The sequence below is a fragment of the Rhopalosiphum padi genome, chromosome 2 (genome assembly GCF_020882245.1).
Source record: "Rhopalosiphum padi isolate XX-2018 chromosome 2, ASM2088224v1, whole genome shotgun sequence".
In the NCBI taxonomy this organism is placed as follows: domain Eukaryota; kingdom Metazoa; phylum Arthropoda; class Insecta; order Hemiptera; family Aphididae; genus Rhopalosiphum; species Rhopalosiphum padi.
Window position 1 is genome coordinate 65,592,605 of NC_083598.1, and position 17,907 is coordinate 65,610,511.

The 17,907-nt window shown below is 28.8% G+C and overlaps 1 protein-coding gene across 3 annotated transcripts; it reads right to left on the reverse strand.

Annotated features, from left to right (window-relative positions):
* Positions 1 to 2,705: 2,705 nt before the first annotated feature.
* On the reverse strand, positions 2,706 to 15,434 carry LOC132921236 (uncharacterized). 3 transcript variants are annotated; one of them, XM_060984137.1, is made up of 12 exons: positions 15,041 to 15,434; positions 6,943 to 7,118; positions 6,206 to 6,346; positions 6,051 to 6,140; positions 5,904 to 5,980; positions 4,939 to 5,828; positions 4,439 to 4,619; positions 4,243 to 4,379; positions 4,042 to 4,166; positions 3,790 to 3,978; positions 3,256 to 3,567; positions 2,706 to 3,025 (listed from the first exon to the last, which is right to left on the reverse strand). In XM_060984137.1, the coding sequence occupies exons 2-12, from the start codon at positions 7,024 to 7,026 to the stop codon at positions 2,855 to 2,857; spliced, it is 2,397 nt and encodes a 798-aa protein (XP_060840120.1). In that variant the 5' UTR covers positions 7,027 to 7,118; positions 15,041 to 15,434; the 3' UTR covers positions 2,706 to 2,854. The 3 variants fall into 3 exon arrangements, with proteins under 3 accessions (XP_060840120.1, XP_060840121.1, XP_060840119.1); XM_060984138.1 differs by lacking the exon at positions 15,041 to 15,434 and adding an exon at positions 13,854 to 14,005; XM_060984136.1 differs by lacking the exon at positions 15,041 to 15,434 and adding an exon at positions 7,194 to 7,362.
* Between the last annotated feature and the right edge of the window lie 2,473 nt (positions 15,435 to 17,907).

Genomic DNA, 17,907 nt, shown 5'->3' on the forward strand with positions numbered 1-17,907 from the left:
ATAAACACAGGAAATCCCTAACGTGTTTGAGTTTCATTTAAAAAAACAGTGTCTTAGGTACCTATAATCTAGATTATAGATGACAACATTGACAACTATAGTACAAAATAATATATATATAATTTTAAATATATATTAAATATTTATATACAATATATATAGGTACTTCAAAACTTGTATAACTACTAATAAGCAAATATCCAGGTTTATTTTTAATTTTGATCTTAAACTATATTAAGTACTTTAGGTACTTGCAATTTACGATCATTACAGCTACTAAAGTTGTCTTTTATAATTTATATATTATAATAAAAATACTTTAAAAATAAATATCAACTTTAAAAATTAATTGAGTGCATTTAACATGACGTAGTTTATACTGTTTTATTTAATTTTTTTTTTTAATTTATCTATTCTAATTTAAACAGATAATAATAAATGTTTATTTATAAAATATCAATATTCAATATTATGATTTATGGCAATGTCCTTATAGTAGTTAAAAATAAGACATCTTATAATTACTAAGTAACTACTATTAACTATGTTACTATATGATGTTGGTAATAAGTAATAACTAATTAGTTATATAATATTAGACTTATAATCACTTATAATAAAATATGACACTGAACGGTGATAGACGACATCCGATAGTAAATATGTACATAATAATATGTATATTTACTATAGTATGCTAAAATTCTAAATTTCAAATAAAAATTATAGCGTAAAATTAAAATATCTCACTAACGAGTATCGGGTCTATAATAGATAAAATATATTTTTCTATGTTTTGTTGAAAACAGATTTCTGATGATAGTGAGAGTTATGGTATCACAAAAGAGTGTTTACTACAATATTGGATGTAATTTATTGAAATAATGTTTCACCTTCGTAGTATAACAATGAGGTAATTTATTATAATTTTTGTTCAATTTGCTGTATTCAGCAAACATAATGTGGTATATTTCAATATTTATTTGGATAATTAATAAAATATTATAGGTACCTGTCCTTAGGTAGTTACAATTATTAATGATGAGTTATTATAATTTATTAACAAAATATTTTAAATTCCGATTCCATTGTGGTTTATGTGGATTAAACGTGAATTAACTATTTAACATTTAAAATTGTTATTTTGAAAAAGGTAAATATTAATTATTTGCAGAATGGTTTGATTGTTTAGTTTTAGTACTTACCTTTAAACGTATAAGTATATAAATATTATGCTTTATAATATCATATTAAATATCATAAAAAATGAATTGAAAATTATAAAATATCAAAACATATATAAAAAAAGATCCACTGACAACTGATGAGTATTAACTGAAGTTTGTGTATAAAGTATAAAAAAAATTGTTTACATACTATAAAAACTCAAAACCCGTATAAAATTTAAATGCTAAATGCATAAACTATTTTTATGATATTTCAACAAATCACAACATTTTATACTTCGTTTCTCTGTCTTGTAGAAAACAATTCTTAATTTTACTTTAGATATATTAAATTTTAAAGTAGTATATAAATTGATAGTAAAACTATTTTCTCATTAGTTTAAATTATATGTAAGTACTAGTTTTTTTATATTTATAGAAACCAAAGAGTAAAATAACGTTATATTATTGTTTTGGTAGATTAACACCAGCAAATATGACTGAATATTTATTTAATATTTTAATCTAAATATTTTTTTTAAATAATAATAATAAAATAAAAATTCAAACTTCAGTTTTTACTCGGAAAAATGAAAACCAATAAAGATATAAATATATAATATAATCACAATTAGAAAAATTCCAACCACTACAAATTTACTACTATTGTTTAACATCATATTATTATAATATGACGAATAATACGTAATATTTATAATTAACACATTGCACCAGATGACCGATAAATAACTTTATTTTCGGCCCACACATTTCAGATCAAACGTACTCCCTTGCGACCTCACCTTGCAGTTTACCACGTTCGTTTAAGATAAAAACCGACATGTTTACCTTTACACATATGTTTTCCCGTACCGTCTTCATGTTAATTTAGAAAAACATTTAAGCCACTCGTATTGTTTATATTTATTTTCCATTCGAATTCAACACGGCCACGATGTATTATATACCATATATACATGTATGTATGTTTTTACGAACCAGATAATATTTAAATGTCTAAACATATAATTTATTAAATAAACAACGCTTCGATAAAGGTTATTGCCCCAACCGTCTTCGGTTCTTAAGCAATAGCCGATGGTTATAATCTGCAGAACAATGCTGAGAATATTTTGATGTAAGTATACGAATTCATAGTTATAGATTATAATATTGTATTCATGTTATAACAAACGATTCCGAAATTATAAGTACAAATTTAATTTTACAAATCGTGTAATACGAATAACCCTTCAGTTTTTAAAAATGTTGTAATATAATCCTATAAATTACGGGGTCACCTAATTTTTGACTTTGTTGCTTAAACATAATTAAATATATTATAACTTGAGCGTTTACAAATAATATTGTCTGTTTGATATAATTTGATTATTTAAAGTTGTGTGCGTACGTGTATATTGGTATTAATATTAGTAGATGTATATAATATATCTACCTATTAATAGTAAAAAATGCATCAGACGACCAATAAAATATAGGTACAATAGAGTGAATGTCATAAAACAATAAAATAAAATATGTTTAATAATATTCAAACAATATTTTATGCGAATATATTTTAATAAAAATTTGTCCATATCATTATATATACATGTAACACTTAATGACATAACATAATATTATTATACTTTTAATCGGCCAACGTTCAGTTGTGCCGCAAACAATGTTCACACGATAGCTAATGTATTCTCGTGCATCCCAGGGAAACCTAATTGAGCTTCTTGCATTATTCTTAACCTCGGTCCCATGGGTACACCGAGTTTATGCATCCTTTCCTCACTCATGTATGGCAATTCCACCAAGCCAATTTTTTCTTTCTCGAATGCCGACGCGTATTTCTGAAAGTGGTAAAACAACCAATAGTTAACTAAATGTTTTTGCTTTTTGATGATAATAAAACATATTATTCCAAAAACTAATTATAATAAAAATGTATTTATGATTTTATCGTCATAAATTATTGTGTTTCAATGGGATTATTTTAGAAAAGATGATTTGATACGATTTTAATGAATAATATAATTTAATAATAATAATAACAATACATATATAGACTATAATATATTACCTCATATCCTAATTTTTTGAGAAACAGTCTTAATAGTGGAGGTTCATCGCCAAAAAACTTAGTTAACTTCTTTACTTTATTCGGACTCGAGTTTGTCTGTTCCGGACAGAGAGATTGAAGGACTCGAGGAACAGAATGTGAACGTATAGACAACATGTTTGTCTGTGTTCGCAATGCGGAAAGTTCATTTCGGATAACTTCCATTTCTTGAATCATGAGATGTTGAGTCCTCATTTCAGACGAAAGGTGTGCAACACTTCTCGCCAGGGTGACTACGTGAGATTCCAAACGTTGGAAACGTTTATTAATACCCTGAAAATGATTATTTTTAATATTCAATTATTTGTATAAGATTATTGGTCCATTATAATTTGTATGTTAATACATTTTATAAATACGTTAAAAAAAATACAAACAACTATTTACATTATATTTTTCTATTTGCATATTCTTATACGTATGTATCGTTGTTATAATAATATAATGTAATTCTTATTTATATAATATTTTTTAAGTTTAATATCCAAAACTTACTTTAATATCCTTAACAGATTTCTTCCGATCGTCTGTGGACCTTCGGTGTCTCTCACGATAAGGTCTACTGCTAACCGATGACGGAATTGAAGACATACTACCATACATTCGTCGTCGGTTAACTCTAGGGTCAGACGGTTGATATCTAGGACCACCACCAGATTTACGAACCCCGAGTAATTTGAGTACCTGTACACGTGGTTCGTGGTTTTAATATCGAATAGGGTGGAAAATTAATATTAAATTACGTACCTCTGAGTACATAGTTTCCAATCCTTCTAACTGTTTTCGTATTGTGCGTACGTCACTGTTAACGGTTTCGTCGTCACTGCTTGCTTCTTCGTCAAACATTGAGTCCATATCACCAACACTGCTTGCTATAGTAATTTTAATTTATATTTTATTAACTATAATATTTTGATATTAATGATATTATTATTATCAAGTTCTTACATTGTAGTATTCTTTTTAAATCTGGTCTCTTATTAGTACTTGTTTGTCTATGTGATTTTTCTTTTGGTGCCCTGTTTGACCAAGGTGTTCTTTGGTTTGAACTTTGGCCTCTAGATTTTACTGAGTACTCAGTTCGGCTGTAAATGACAAAATGATAGTGAATAAATTTAAAAAATAAATTAATAATAAATCTTACAGTTTATGCACTGGTGTTTGCATATCATCAGATGATCCATCAGGAGACAGTGGTGGTAATGGTGGAGTTACAGAAGATACACTATCGCTTAATGTTGATGGCACACTGACTTTAGATGGATCGAGAATTTGTCGTAACTCAGTATCTACATAATCCATCCATTCGCTTTGACCTTTTTTACCTGTAAAACATTAAACTTTTTGATAAGTGGTTAAATTCTATACATTCATTTAGAAATAGATTATAATATCATTTTATAAAAAAATTCCATAACAATTAAAATACAAAAAAATGTTTTGTTCTATATAGCTTAAAAATATACTACATACGTAGTAATATTATTATTCTACTTAAATAAATATTAAACATATATAGACTTATTTCATAGTGAAACCGATTGAATATAAAAATTGTCTTTAAAATTCAATAAAATCGTATTATTATGGTATATATTATATAATAATTATACAGTATAGATAAAAATATATTCACTTGCGTACCTTGATTTGTTTGTAATTCGGAAGATGATTCAGGACTAGTTGCAGAATTTTGAGCTTTGCCACTACTATATACGGTACTACCACGTCCAGAATCAGATTGCCCTCCACTCCCCAATCTCCCATCTGAGCTAGCCCCGCTAATTGGACCACTCGCAGCCCTTTGTTCTTCCAATTTATCAACGTCATCTAATGAACTCGGTTGGGACTTGAAATCGTCCCGTTTAGAAATTTTTCGAGCAAGATACCTGTCGCTTGAATATTGCACATTGGTTTGACCGGTCTGCTCAACAAGATTATCGTTTGATTTTGATCTCGAAAAAGGCACCGGCGTATCTTGACATTTAACCGGCAAAGGTGTTTTAAAACAATCTTGTGGTTGTGTAGGAACTGAAAGTCTTTTTTTAACATATAAAGGACTTTGGTTGATCTGTCCATAGTTAGACTGGACTCTGACTTCGTAATTATTTCTGTTAACGTCGCTATACGTCGAAGGATCTGGTTTTCTCATGTCAATTACTCTATTAGTCTGTATTGTATGTGGCCTATCATACGTCCTCGATGGACCAGGATTTGTTCTACATTGGTCAGGTGTTTGATATACGTTTTGATTAGGCACGGATATGGCTAAATTTTGCATTTGATTATTAACTGCTAAATACACCCCATGCTGAATTAGTTGACTGTGGGGGCTCAATGCCGGATCGTCTAACTTCACAGGAGTTGGCATTGGTACTTCTGCGTTATTCAAGTTTGTCTCTGATACTTGTTCATTTTTAGACTTTGAAAATCTTGTTGTTATCATATCTTTAATGCGAGATGAAAATTTCTTTGAGTTATTAGGATCTTCAGGCGTAGAATGCGATGGTCCAGCTATATAAGTATCAACACGTCTATAAAATAATTAAATAATTTGTTGTTAATAATAATAAATAAGCAATATTATTGTTTACACAATTTAATCTTACTGTGGAAATCCATTAGAGTCGTCTCTGAATATCGGAGATAATTCTGTTGGAGGATCCAAAGGCTTTATAGGTTCAGCCTAAAGAAAATTATTATCAAAATAATATTATTCTCAAATTTTTAAGTTAAATGTTAAATGTCATGCTTACCTTATAAACATACTGTTGATTTACATTATCCTTAATCATAGTATAATGATGAGGTGTATGATATTGATGATTATTTTGAGGAACATTGTTCTAAAATAAATATTGATTTTTTAATTTCTATCATTAAAATTTTTAATTAATTTTAGTCAACATACTACGTTCGAAGATTGCTCCGACCATGCAATTTGTACATTTGGTGTATCAGGTGCAACAGATTTTGGTCTTTTTTTGTACTCATTTAAAATAGGTATTTTTAAATTCTTGTCCACATTACTCAGGACTACCTCCCTTTCAATCTGAAAAGTATACCTGCATTTAGTTTTCATTTTAAGATTTAATTGCCTACAATAGATTTTCTTTTATAATTAAAAACAAGATCATTTTTTTTTTTTATAATAATATATAAAACGAAGTATGTCAACCTTGATCGTTACTGTTTTTTAATTGGTTGTTCTGCTTTTAAAACATTCTAACGTAACAAATGCGTCAAGTCTGTTCAGCTTATTAACGTTTACTATATTTGTAATGCATTCTTTTTTTTTGACACGTTCTTGGAAATTTTATTTGTACATCAAACAAACACGGAAACACCGCACAAATGACCTAAGCACTTTTGTCACTTATAAATTCCTAAATAGTATATATGCATTTAAAGACTATTCACTTGACACGTAACTTTTTACGAAATTTTATACTCGCATATCAATAATACTTTATCTTGGTCACGTCAACGTTCTCATGTCCTAATCTCTCACCAATCATACGCAATGATATTGCACTACAACTTTCCCCAAACAGCCTGGGAAAAATTCCCACGCATTATGTATGTATTCCCATGGCAAAAAAAAAATAAACCGTTCGTTTTAAAATTAAGGTATATTGTTTGACTCACCGGAAATTTACTGGAATGTGTATGGATCTTGTTACTAGACCCGGGCAAAGGCGTCGACTCGTTGTACAATGGATACGGAGGCATCCTATACGGTGGTGGCCCAGGTGCTTGTTGATAATTCTGTGGACTCTTCGCCGGTTTTGGTGGAGGCACCGGCTTGGTCAGTCCTGTAACCCCTATGAACACATATTTAAAATACAGGTCGACGTTAGTATCAAATCTGAACTCTGAATAAAAGTAATGTTTTGTACATGGTGGGTATAAAAGGGTTTCCAGCAAGGGATCGGAAACTGACTTCCGGTCCCGACTTAGCCGTTTCACTTGTCGGACCGTAGTCCTACTTGGACCTGACCGGGCGGCTGCGGCAGACGGGTTAGCACAAGTGCACATCGTAGGGCGGACGAGCGTACGGATCGACTAGTAGAGCTGTAGTGTGTAGCATATGATATCTTATGTCACAGACCACGGGTTTTAACATAATATACAACGGAATAAGTGGCCCGTGCTGTGTGTACAAATTTAATAGTGCAGTATTCTTGTTATCACTGTTGCGAGACCGATTTAATTATGCACATCCGTCAAGAAAGGATTCAGCAAAATCCAAGCAATCTCTTACAGGCCTATCCTTTTTTAATCCTAGTCTTATTTAAAAAAATATATTTTGTGACCCAACGCCTTATGCAAGAAATTAAAACAACGCCGAGAAAAAAAATTAGAATTCCATACAACAGCCGTTCAAATTGGATCGTTGTTAATTGGCTTGGCCTTAAAAAACCACCTGCTTACGTATTGGTGATTGTTAAAAAAAACTGTTATTCATACATAGATACATAGGGTTTCCACAGAAAACCGTTTATAATGCAACCGGTACCGGTCCCTCTCTCTCTCTTTCACTCTTAGAAAAAGAAGAAGAATAATTATTCTATAAACGTTTAAACAAAAATCACGTCAGACAAATATACCTACTGTTAATAATAAACAAACCACAAGCCCGTATAGATATGTGTATGAAACGGTGCATGACGGATTTGTCGGAACAAACGTAAGGATTTTTAGCGGAAGTTCATTAGTTCCACACGCTAATATACGTTGCAGTGTTATGTATAAAATATTATGGGAACTCACGGAACCAGAAATCCGGAGGAGGGCTTATATATAGAGCTTTCTTGCAGCCCAGAACTACACAGCATGCATGTATGCACACCTGTTGAATATCATGCATACATTATATTTTTATAATAATATTATATTATTACTAAAACCATTCTGAACGTTAACGGTCTAGTATTATAATAAACATTACGATATTCAATTGGACGAAGGTACTTACTGCACCATTGCCGACTACAATATTATAATGATGTACTGCAGTAGTATTATGTACTGTGTCGGCATTCGAGAGTGGGGTAGTATTTCCTCTTCGCGTGGAAATACACACAAACGATTTGTTATAAATTATTATCAATACGTACATCGGCGATTGACAAGAATACATCAATCGATGAATGGCGTTAGCGTATATAATATAAGTTATAACATACCACAAAAACGTATCATTAAAACGGTTCTGTACAAATATACATCGCGATCACGTACAACAGTGCTAGAGTCCACAGTGCTATTGTATATTATACGATATTACGATAAATTAGACATGCCTTGTTGATCGAAACCACGATGATGTGTCGAAAGTCGAAACGTTACCTATACCTGCCTACTTTTTTTTGTATTCGGAACGTAAATGTATTATTATCATATCATTTATACACACTTGTTATTCCATTTTAGTTCAATCTTTATTTAAATTATCTGATATTTAGTGCTCTACAGTGGCCCAATTAGAATTTATTTAAGGGGAAGATCCAAGTATGAAACGCTATACATTCTTTCGTAGTACAACTAAATAAAAAAATGCAAAATAAATATAACTAATGAATATTACAAAAAAAAAAACACCATGTTCATGTATAAAATATATAAAAGTAATATTTAATACCTACATGTTATAATATACTCATACAAAATTCAAGATTTTGAATGAAAATTATCTTTCTTTTTTTACAAGATATAACTGGAATAACAAATATATGTGCAATAACGTGTAGATATTTGGAAACAAATATTTATTATATTTATCTAATGCGTCCAATACGTTCTTGGTTTAATATTATTTGTATTCAAATACATAAATGCTATAAAGCAACTTATGTTACTACTTTGTCATACCTATTACCTTTAAGTATCACATATTTACAAGAATAATAATCGACAAAAATATGAAGGTCCATTTGAAAAGAAAAACCGATAAATACTATTATATTTTGGGGGGATTATTGAATTGATTGTTTAGCTTGTCGTTGGACAATAGAATCAATAAATGGAACAAAAAAAGGATTCTGTAATAGTCTTCTAGATATTCATTTAGAATGTTACATCGATGTTTTTGTCATATAGAAATGTTAGAAATTTAGATTTCAATATAATATAATTGATTGCACATCGTATAGTCATAATACCAGTAACTTTGTGTTATAATTTATAAATATTAAAATATTCATGGAAAAAATTCAAATCAATCTATTTTTTTTTTACATTTATTCAACCTATCCAAGGAGGGAAAAGGAGAGGTTCCGGACTTGGAGTTTACCCCCTTGCAGATTACCCCAGTAGTGCTCTATTTCTGTGATGGTTTCATAGTAAAAAAATTACATTATATTTTAACAAATACACAGCAGCATGTATAGTTGTACTTGTACAATAGTACAGCTGATTGTATTTTTTAATACATAAAATTCTCCCTATACATTTAAATTAAGATTCATTGCGAAAAAAACCACCTGTTCTAATGTTTGAAAAAACTGACACCATGTTTCAAACGACGGTGGGGTGATTACGGATTCTCAACGGCTTGAGAAAACCCGCCGGCAGACGTCTAATTATCTATTGTACACGTAACCCCTCGACTTCCGGAACGATATATATATATATATATATATATATATATAATAAATATACATATATATTATTTTTTACTTCATAAAGAACAATATAAAATAATAATAAAAAATATAATTCGTGTTACAGGTGTGCCAACCGTCCGGTCAGCCACCTGCAGTCGTATATGCATATATACATATATATATTTGTTTGATCAAAACAAGGTCTGTTTAACTGTTATTTAACGATTATATATATGTACATCTATATATATATTGTATACATACACACATATAGACATATATTATTATATATTATGGTGCATGTTCACAAAAAGGATAAGGTGTGGAAGCAGAGTAGGAATTGGTTATTCTGTAGTTGTTTCAAGGTGAGCAAATACCTTAGCGGCCGCCACCGCTGTCTCTCTCATTCGGTTCGCTCGAGGCGTTTCTTCCCCACCGTCACTTTTTTATATTTCCATTACCACCGCACATACGCACACATACATATGATTTTTTATTGTAGTTTGATTACACACATGTCCGATATGATAAATCGCATTGTATGCTAGTCGAGAAGTGAAATTCATCAAAACACGCACAATACCGCACCACCGTCGGGCACCTTTCTCCCATGTACCTACGACGACGTATAGATACGTACTTTATGGGAGCAGATCGATTTTAAAAATATACTTATTATTGATAGCATCGAGTATGATCGGGAACGTCGCTCGGATTAACCGTGGACGAAAACGCGTTGTTATTATGATTTAATGACAAGTGTAAATCGGGTTTACAAAAAAAAGAAAAAAACGTATGTACCTACCTACATAATACAATATGTACGTACAACTTATTATAATACGTGAAAGCATTTCCATCATTTTAATAAGATTCAAACAGTTTTTTCGATATTAAACGCGTACACAATATAGCTGTACATAGTAGGTACCAGGAATTTCTTAGCGATCAATTTATTTATGATTTCCATTAAAAACAAAATCAATAGGTTAGATACCTACTAAACAATAATTATACCTCTAATTACATATGTAAAAGTATATATTTGCTTGCGCAATTAACTCAAAAAACATAAGATTCTCTTTGAGGTTGATCAAATTAAGTCTACGTTTAAAAATATTTTTACATAAATATCTTATAAAGAAATATGCATAAAAAATCTTTAAAAGCTATGCGTGTTTCTTTGTGTCGTGACTATTTTTTAAATAATAATAGTTTTAGCCTTCAATAAGGAAACATTTTTTAAACTAGTTTAGGTTTTTCTTTAATTTAAAACTCATGGGTATCTTCGAATATGATTATCAGTTAGAATTTGGACTAGAAACGGTTTTAAATGGTTTTTATAATTGGCAAAAATAATAAAATTATTTTTCAGCCTACACAGCTTGGTAGAGCACAAAAATAAATTTAATTTTATTAACATTATAAACAAATAGGTTTATAGTTGTATTATACGTTTGTGTTGAAATGTTTAATTTTATGAGTACTACCTACTTGTATATATTATTATAATTTATGTAAAAACCGTACCATACTTATTATACTATAATACATTTTACGGTGTAATACAGATTGTCCTGTAGTGGGCTATCAGCTACGATATTTCAAGTCGTTTTATTTACTGCTATAAATGTTTCAATTAAAATTTGAGGATACAGAAACAGCATAATGACCTACAGAAATTGTGGAATAATTTAATTTGAACAATTATTTCTCATAGAAAGTAAGTTATATGCGGGTTACTTCCTATTTGATAATCACAGATAAAAATCTGTTATTTATTACTTTATTAGTCAATTGTAAATCACAAATTAATAATTTAAATTTATAGATATTATAATCGTACGTTTAAAACTTTAAAATAATTATAGTCAGTTATATTTGGTATAATATTCTTAAATTAAATTAGGTATGCGTTGAGTTAAACAAACTATAGTAAGTATATAATATTATGATATGGTGGTCCAATAGATTTTGAAGTGCATTAAATTATAGATTAAACATTATTTTTATTTCACAGACGCCAGTCAGTGTAGTTATTATGAACATTCTCTTTTTACATTATGATCGACGGTCACGCAACTTTTAAAATATGTTTTTTGAAAAAGAAAATGTTAATTGCTGGTCTAGGGATAGAGGTACAAGGTACAACATCTGTTCACGATGAGAGTGCCAGATATCTAATAGCTGTAATTACAATCCCGTGAAAAACTTGTACATTTGATGAGGCTTATAGAAATTGTGCAACAGTCTATATTACACGATGTATTGAGACTTCGGAACGGAGAACAATAACATGTTATATGGGAACACAATTAAAAATTGGCAGAATTTCGAAAGCTAGTTGCACGAAGGCGTTTTACTATTTTGGGTATGAACGAGGGAATAATATTACTGCATCTATGAAGATTTTTGAGATAAACAATTTTGTTGATGATAAAAAAATCGAACGAAAGGTGAAAGTTATATATTTTGGCGTTGTTACGTGGGTGTACTAGTCATTAAAATTGGTTTTATTTATAATCAAGCGTAATTGTAAATTTAGTTTGACCAGAAATAAATAACATTTAAATATTATTGTATAATTATAATGTTTAGAGTAAAAAGCGTGTACTAACCAATAACCATATTAGTACATAGGACCATTGATTATAAATAATACTATTTTATTTTTTAGGATTATTTTAAAATAATCCATACACTAGTACCTACCTAATTTTAAGATGATTTTTACAGATGATAGTCAATATACAAACCTATAATTTAATAGTTAATATATGGATAAATATTAGTATAAAAATCATATTATTTCCAAAATTATAAAATTGGTAATTATTATGAATGTGTTTTATTTTTATAGTATTTTTTTACATAGATTATTATAATATATAAGTGATCTATTTAAATTATACATCAGTATAAAATAAATATGTAAGTTTAATCAATTATACAAATTTTAAATCTAATAAATCTATTGTCGAATACTTGAACTTAAATGTATAAAACAGTTGATTTTTCATTGTTTCTGTTTAAACAATTTATATTTTTTTAAACTGTGATGAAATATATATGACCTATATACATTTATAATATAATTTATGTTTTAAATAATTAAAATAACTTTTAATTATTCTAATAAATTACTTTAAAAATACGAAATATAATCTACGAACACATTGAATATTATGAACATTTAATTGATTTGAATTGAAAGTGACCATACATTTTAAATGAATTTAATATTGATAAAAAGAAGGCTCGTATATAAATTATTATTTATTTGTATATGCAGTAGCTCGAGGACGGTACAAATAATTGTGTTGATAAATACTACACAATGTATTATATATTTTATACTTAACTAACCAATTGAAATATAAATACTATAGATACACGAAATAATAGGACTCGACTACAATTGTAAATTGTAATTGATCAATGTTCGGGGGTCGGGGTGCTACATATTAAATGTTATATCTGTACCTATATTATATTATTATTAAACAATATAAATATAAATAATAATTAATAATAATAAAATATACCTATAAAGATTACAATTGTTTTTTCAAAATACTGTTGTTCGTTTTGGAATTTATCACTATATGGTATTTCCCTCATATTATTATTTATTATATTAAAAATTATCTTATTTACTTATTGTATTGAATGAAGCACCTGAATCACATATTGTAAATTATATTATTTTAATATATAATAATGAAACAAATATAGTTTTGTACAAGTGTATACTTTTTATACCAAGTACCTAACGTATTAATCTAAACGTATTAAATATATTAAATATATCTAACGTATTATATCTATAATTTAAATAGTTTACATATAAAAATGATATAGTAAGTCGATGAACTATGAGTTAACCAATAAAAAGTATTGTTATAAAATCAATTTAATATAAAAATAAAATATATATTCTTGTTAACATACCTTTTTCACAAAATTTATGTAGATACCTTTTAACAAAGGAACAAAGTAACAAACAACCTATGTCCACGTCATAAAAAGAATTGTCCGTTTACTACGCTTGCAAAGACGATACTGGCCAAGGAAAAGGGTTACATTTATATTGTCTACGAACAATGTTCTCTACAGGGTTTTGTGAACCCTGGACACGCGTTGAGAGTGTTTCAAAGATTTATGGTGTGAATAATCGTAAAACCATATAGCTCCACACTCAGAAACTGTTCAATATTCATCGCTGACGAATGCAGCAACAGACGAGAATATTAAACACGAGCGCATGCTGACTGTTGGCATTGGTCACTAACAAAAGAGCATTGTTCATGAAATAAAACAAATTAATGAGTCAAAAGATTGAATATTTCAATTTATTTTAAAACCCCCAAACATAAACATTGTAACATATATAGAATAGGTAGCGGTAAAATACTAAAATGCAGATTATAATATTCGATCGATGTACGTCTTACATATTAAATGGTAACAATATAATATATAATTTAAATTATGATACAAAATGTAAATCTTCTACTTATAGCATACGCCATACGACATTATACGGTGATAAAAACATGTAAATAAAAGTCAACCTTAATATTGAGATAGTATAATAAAAGTAAGTTGCACAACTCAGAAAATACTGGTTTGCCGCTATAATTTGTGACCAAATCACGTAGCTACCTATACTGTTTTTTATGCGCAATGGAATTCTGTGTAATAATATTTAACGAGAACTGTATCTGGACATGTAATTCATTACATACGGCACTAACTTGCAAGGAGCTCATTTTATTTGCAGAAACACAGGACTGAGGTACAAAATGTATATATTATATATTATATATGTTATTAGTTATTCTATAGAACGGAAATAATGACTGCTCTGAAGATGTGCGCACCAGATAACTGGAAACGATTTATACCCGTTGGATGTTTATTACAGCATATAAAAGGTATACATATATGTATAGACACATCCGGACAATAATATAATATTGTAAATATACATATAAGATACGCGCCGTCCCTATATGTCGAGGAGACAGTATCGGTAAACATGATCAGCCTTCATTGATTTATATAATAATATTATGCTTATACGACGGTGTACTTATTTAGGTACGTGTGTTTTAAAATTATTACGGATGACTCACCTTTGTCTATGTGGCTACCCTCCAGTTTTGGATTGATCGGTAATCCAGTTCAAGAACATAACCACCGGCAAAGCCAAATTTGAAATATCCAACGCGAATCGTTTGCACTCCCGACGATTTTCGCTCTCGCACTATAATATATAGTATATATTGTTTACTTCTTCTCGGGTATTTTACGGTTTTGCTAAATTTTCCGACAATGATAAATTAAACGCGAGCAGAAAACGAACTAAACTAGAAAAAAATCAACTCGACACAACCACCGGGATCCTCGCCGATGTGTATGAACACCGAACTGTCCACCTGTTACACGCGACGGCGGCGCGCAACAACGTTATATTATAGCCGGAGCCGCGTTTCCACTATCGTTGCCGGCAACGACCGTAAAGATACTGACACCGCTGCATCGTCTGGCGTGGGGGGACGGACTACTATATACTATATATACATTACTATACGTCTATATATCTAATGTATATATATATAGTATAGTATATATATAAATATATATTTTACCGTACACACATGCGTGTACAACCGTTTTACCTGTTGACCGGCGCGCACATACATATAATACATACTATATAGATATGCACACAGGTGTCTGACAACGTAATAATATAATAAGCGTCGACCCTGATCAACGGTTTAGTGTACACCCCTTTTTATTATTATTATTATTATTATTAGATACAACCTGTGGTCATGGGAGAACGATCAAATTTATTTTAAAAGAATTTTCGTCGTTACACATTTATATTACTGCATATTATAGGTATGTAATTAATTTAGTAGTTTTTTTTTAACGGTCAAATTGTTCAACTCTGTATGTACAAGGTATAAAACTATAATGAAAAGAGTTTTCGTCGTTGATTTTGTTGGCATTGACTCTGCTCGTACATAAAACTATATTTTTAATCTATACAGAGGGTTAAACAGCTTTGTTCCATTTATACACAGAAAATACTATTACAAACGTCTCGTTTAGTCATATTCTCGAGCAACAAGGAACGGATATATATATCGATAATATTTATATATATATTTAACATTCAATTAGCCAGTATGTGTAATGTGTACCTAGGTATATACACTTTACACGATACTCGGGCTGGAAACTACGATAACACATTCACTTAATTTAAATTATTATACCAGACGTATTCCGATTTCAATTGGAAACTAAGAAGTATGAGTTAAAACATTTTGACACCATTATCCATTAATTATCAATGGCAAAATAGAAAACAATATTCGCATATTAATTTATACAGATATATATAAATGAACTTGTACATTAATAAATTCAAAAATTTATTGCTTGGAGATGCACATATTCGGTTATAGAGATACCCCTATACTTTATGTGCCAAATGTTAGAACCACCCACAAACACATATACACACAAACAAACATTATGATATGTAATAATTATGAGTTATGACCTTAAGGCTAGGTTTAAACTATAATATGTTTTTGATTTTCTGAAGCACTTCACAAGTTCATAAAAAACATACTTTGGTTAAGACATATTTCAACAACAATAATTCAAACAGCTTACCAAACGATTAATTTTACTGGTGTATTATATTTGCCATTGATACAAAATAAAAATGTATATCGATAATAATAATAATGATAATGATATATAAATATCTCCATAGAAAAATAATTTTAATTTGTTGTAAATAAGAAGTATAATAATATTATCATATTACTCGTGCCGTTGATGTATGCAAATGTAATAATGGGTAGCTTTTTGAATTTATCGAGAATATGATCAACGTCATAAATGGACATCGCATATCCGTAAAATGCTTTGTTAATTTTTTTCGCCATTTTCCTTATATTGATTATAAAATGAATTCGCTACTATTTTATTTTAATTTATTTGTACTTATTTATTGTATTATTTTTTGCATTACATTTTTATTATTATTACTATTAATAATTATAAATATAATATTATTATTAATACCTATAAGGGTATAACTATAAATAATAATACTATTAGATACCTATTGGCTATTATAAATTAATAATATAAATATTGATTTAACAATTCCATTTATACTATATAATAGTAAGAAGTTTCTAAAATAAAAAATGCTATTACATAAAAGGAAAGCCCAAGGATGAAATATTATCTTATCTAATAAAAAAATGTTGAATCCTATTGCAGTATAATGATAGGTAAAATAAATATCGTGTGGTATTTATTTGCGCAATTTGCATATTTTATTTACTATAAATAGTCTATCAATGTTATGCAAATTATTTTATATGTTATATATCCTTATATCTTTATATCCCCCGTACTATTTTGCAATTATTGACGTTGAGAAAAAGTTTAGTTTCTAAGATGCTTATTTTTGTAAAACCATTTTTAAAGGTTTAATTATATACATTTTAATAAATGAGAAACTATACTTGTTCAAATTTTGAATTAGAAACTACTATAATAACTTTTTTGATATTGTATTTTAATTGTTGGCGTACCTATTATAATAAAACATTTGTTTTAGATATATTTTTAATTTTAATATTTTATATAATGAAAAATTTATATATTTAAATACTTTATATTAATTTTGACTTATGATAATATTACTGATTTATATATTTTTTCTTTTGACGTCCAATTGTCTCTACATCCAAACGGCCACGTTTAAACGGTTAGCTATGACCATTTGTCCTAGATCGAAAAAAGGGGCTTTCTTATTTGAAAAATAGAAGTTTGTATTGGTGCAGAACCCTTCTTAATTGAGTATTACAAAAACATCTCAACAATTTGAAAATATGATACCTATTTAAGTATATTTAAAAATTTTTAAAATAAGAATTTGAATACATTTATTATTATATGA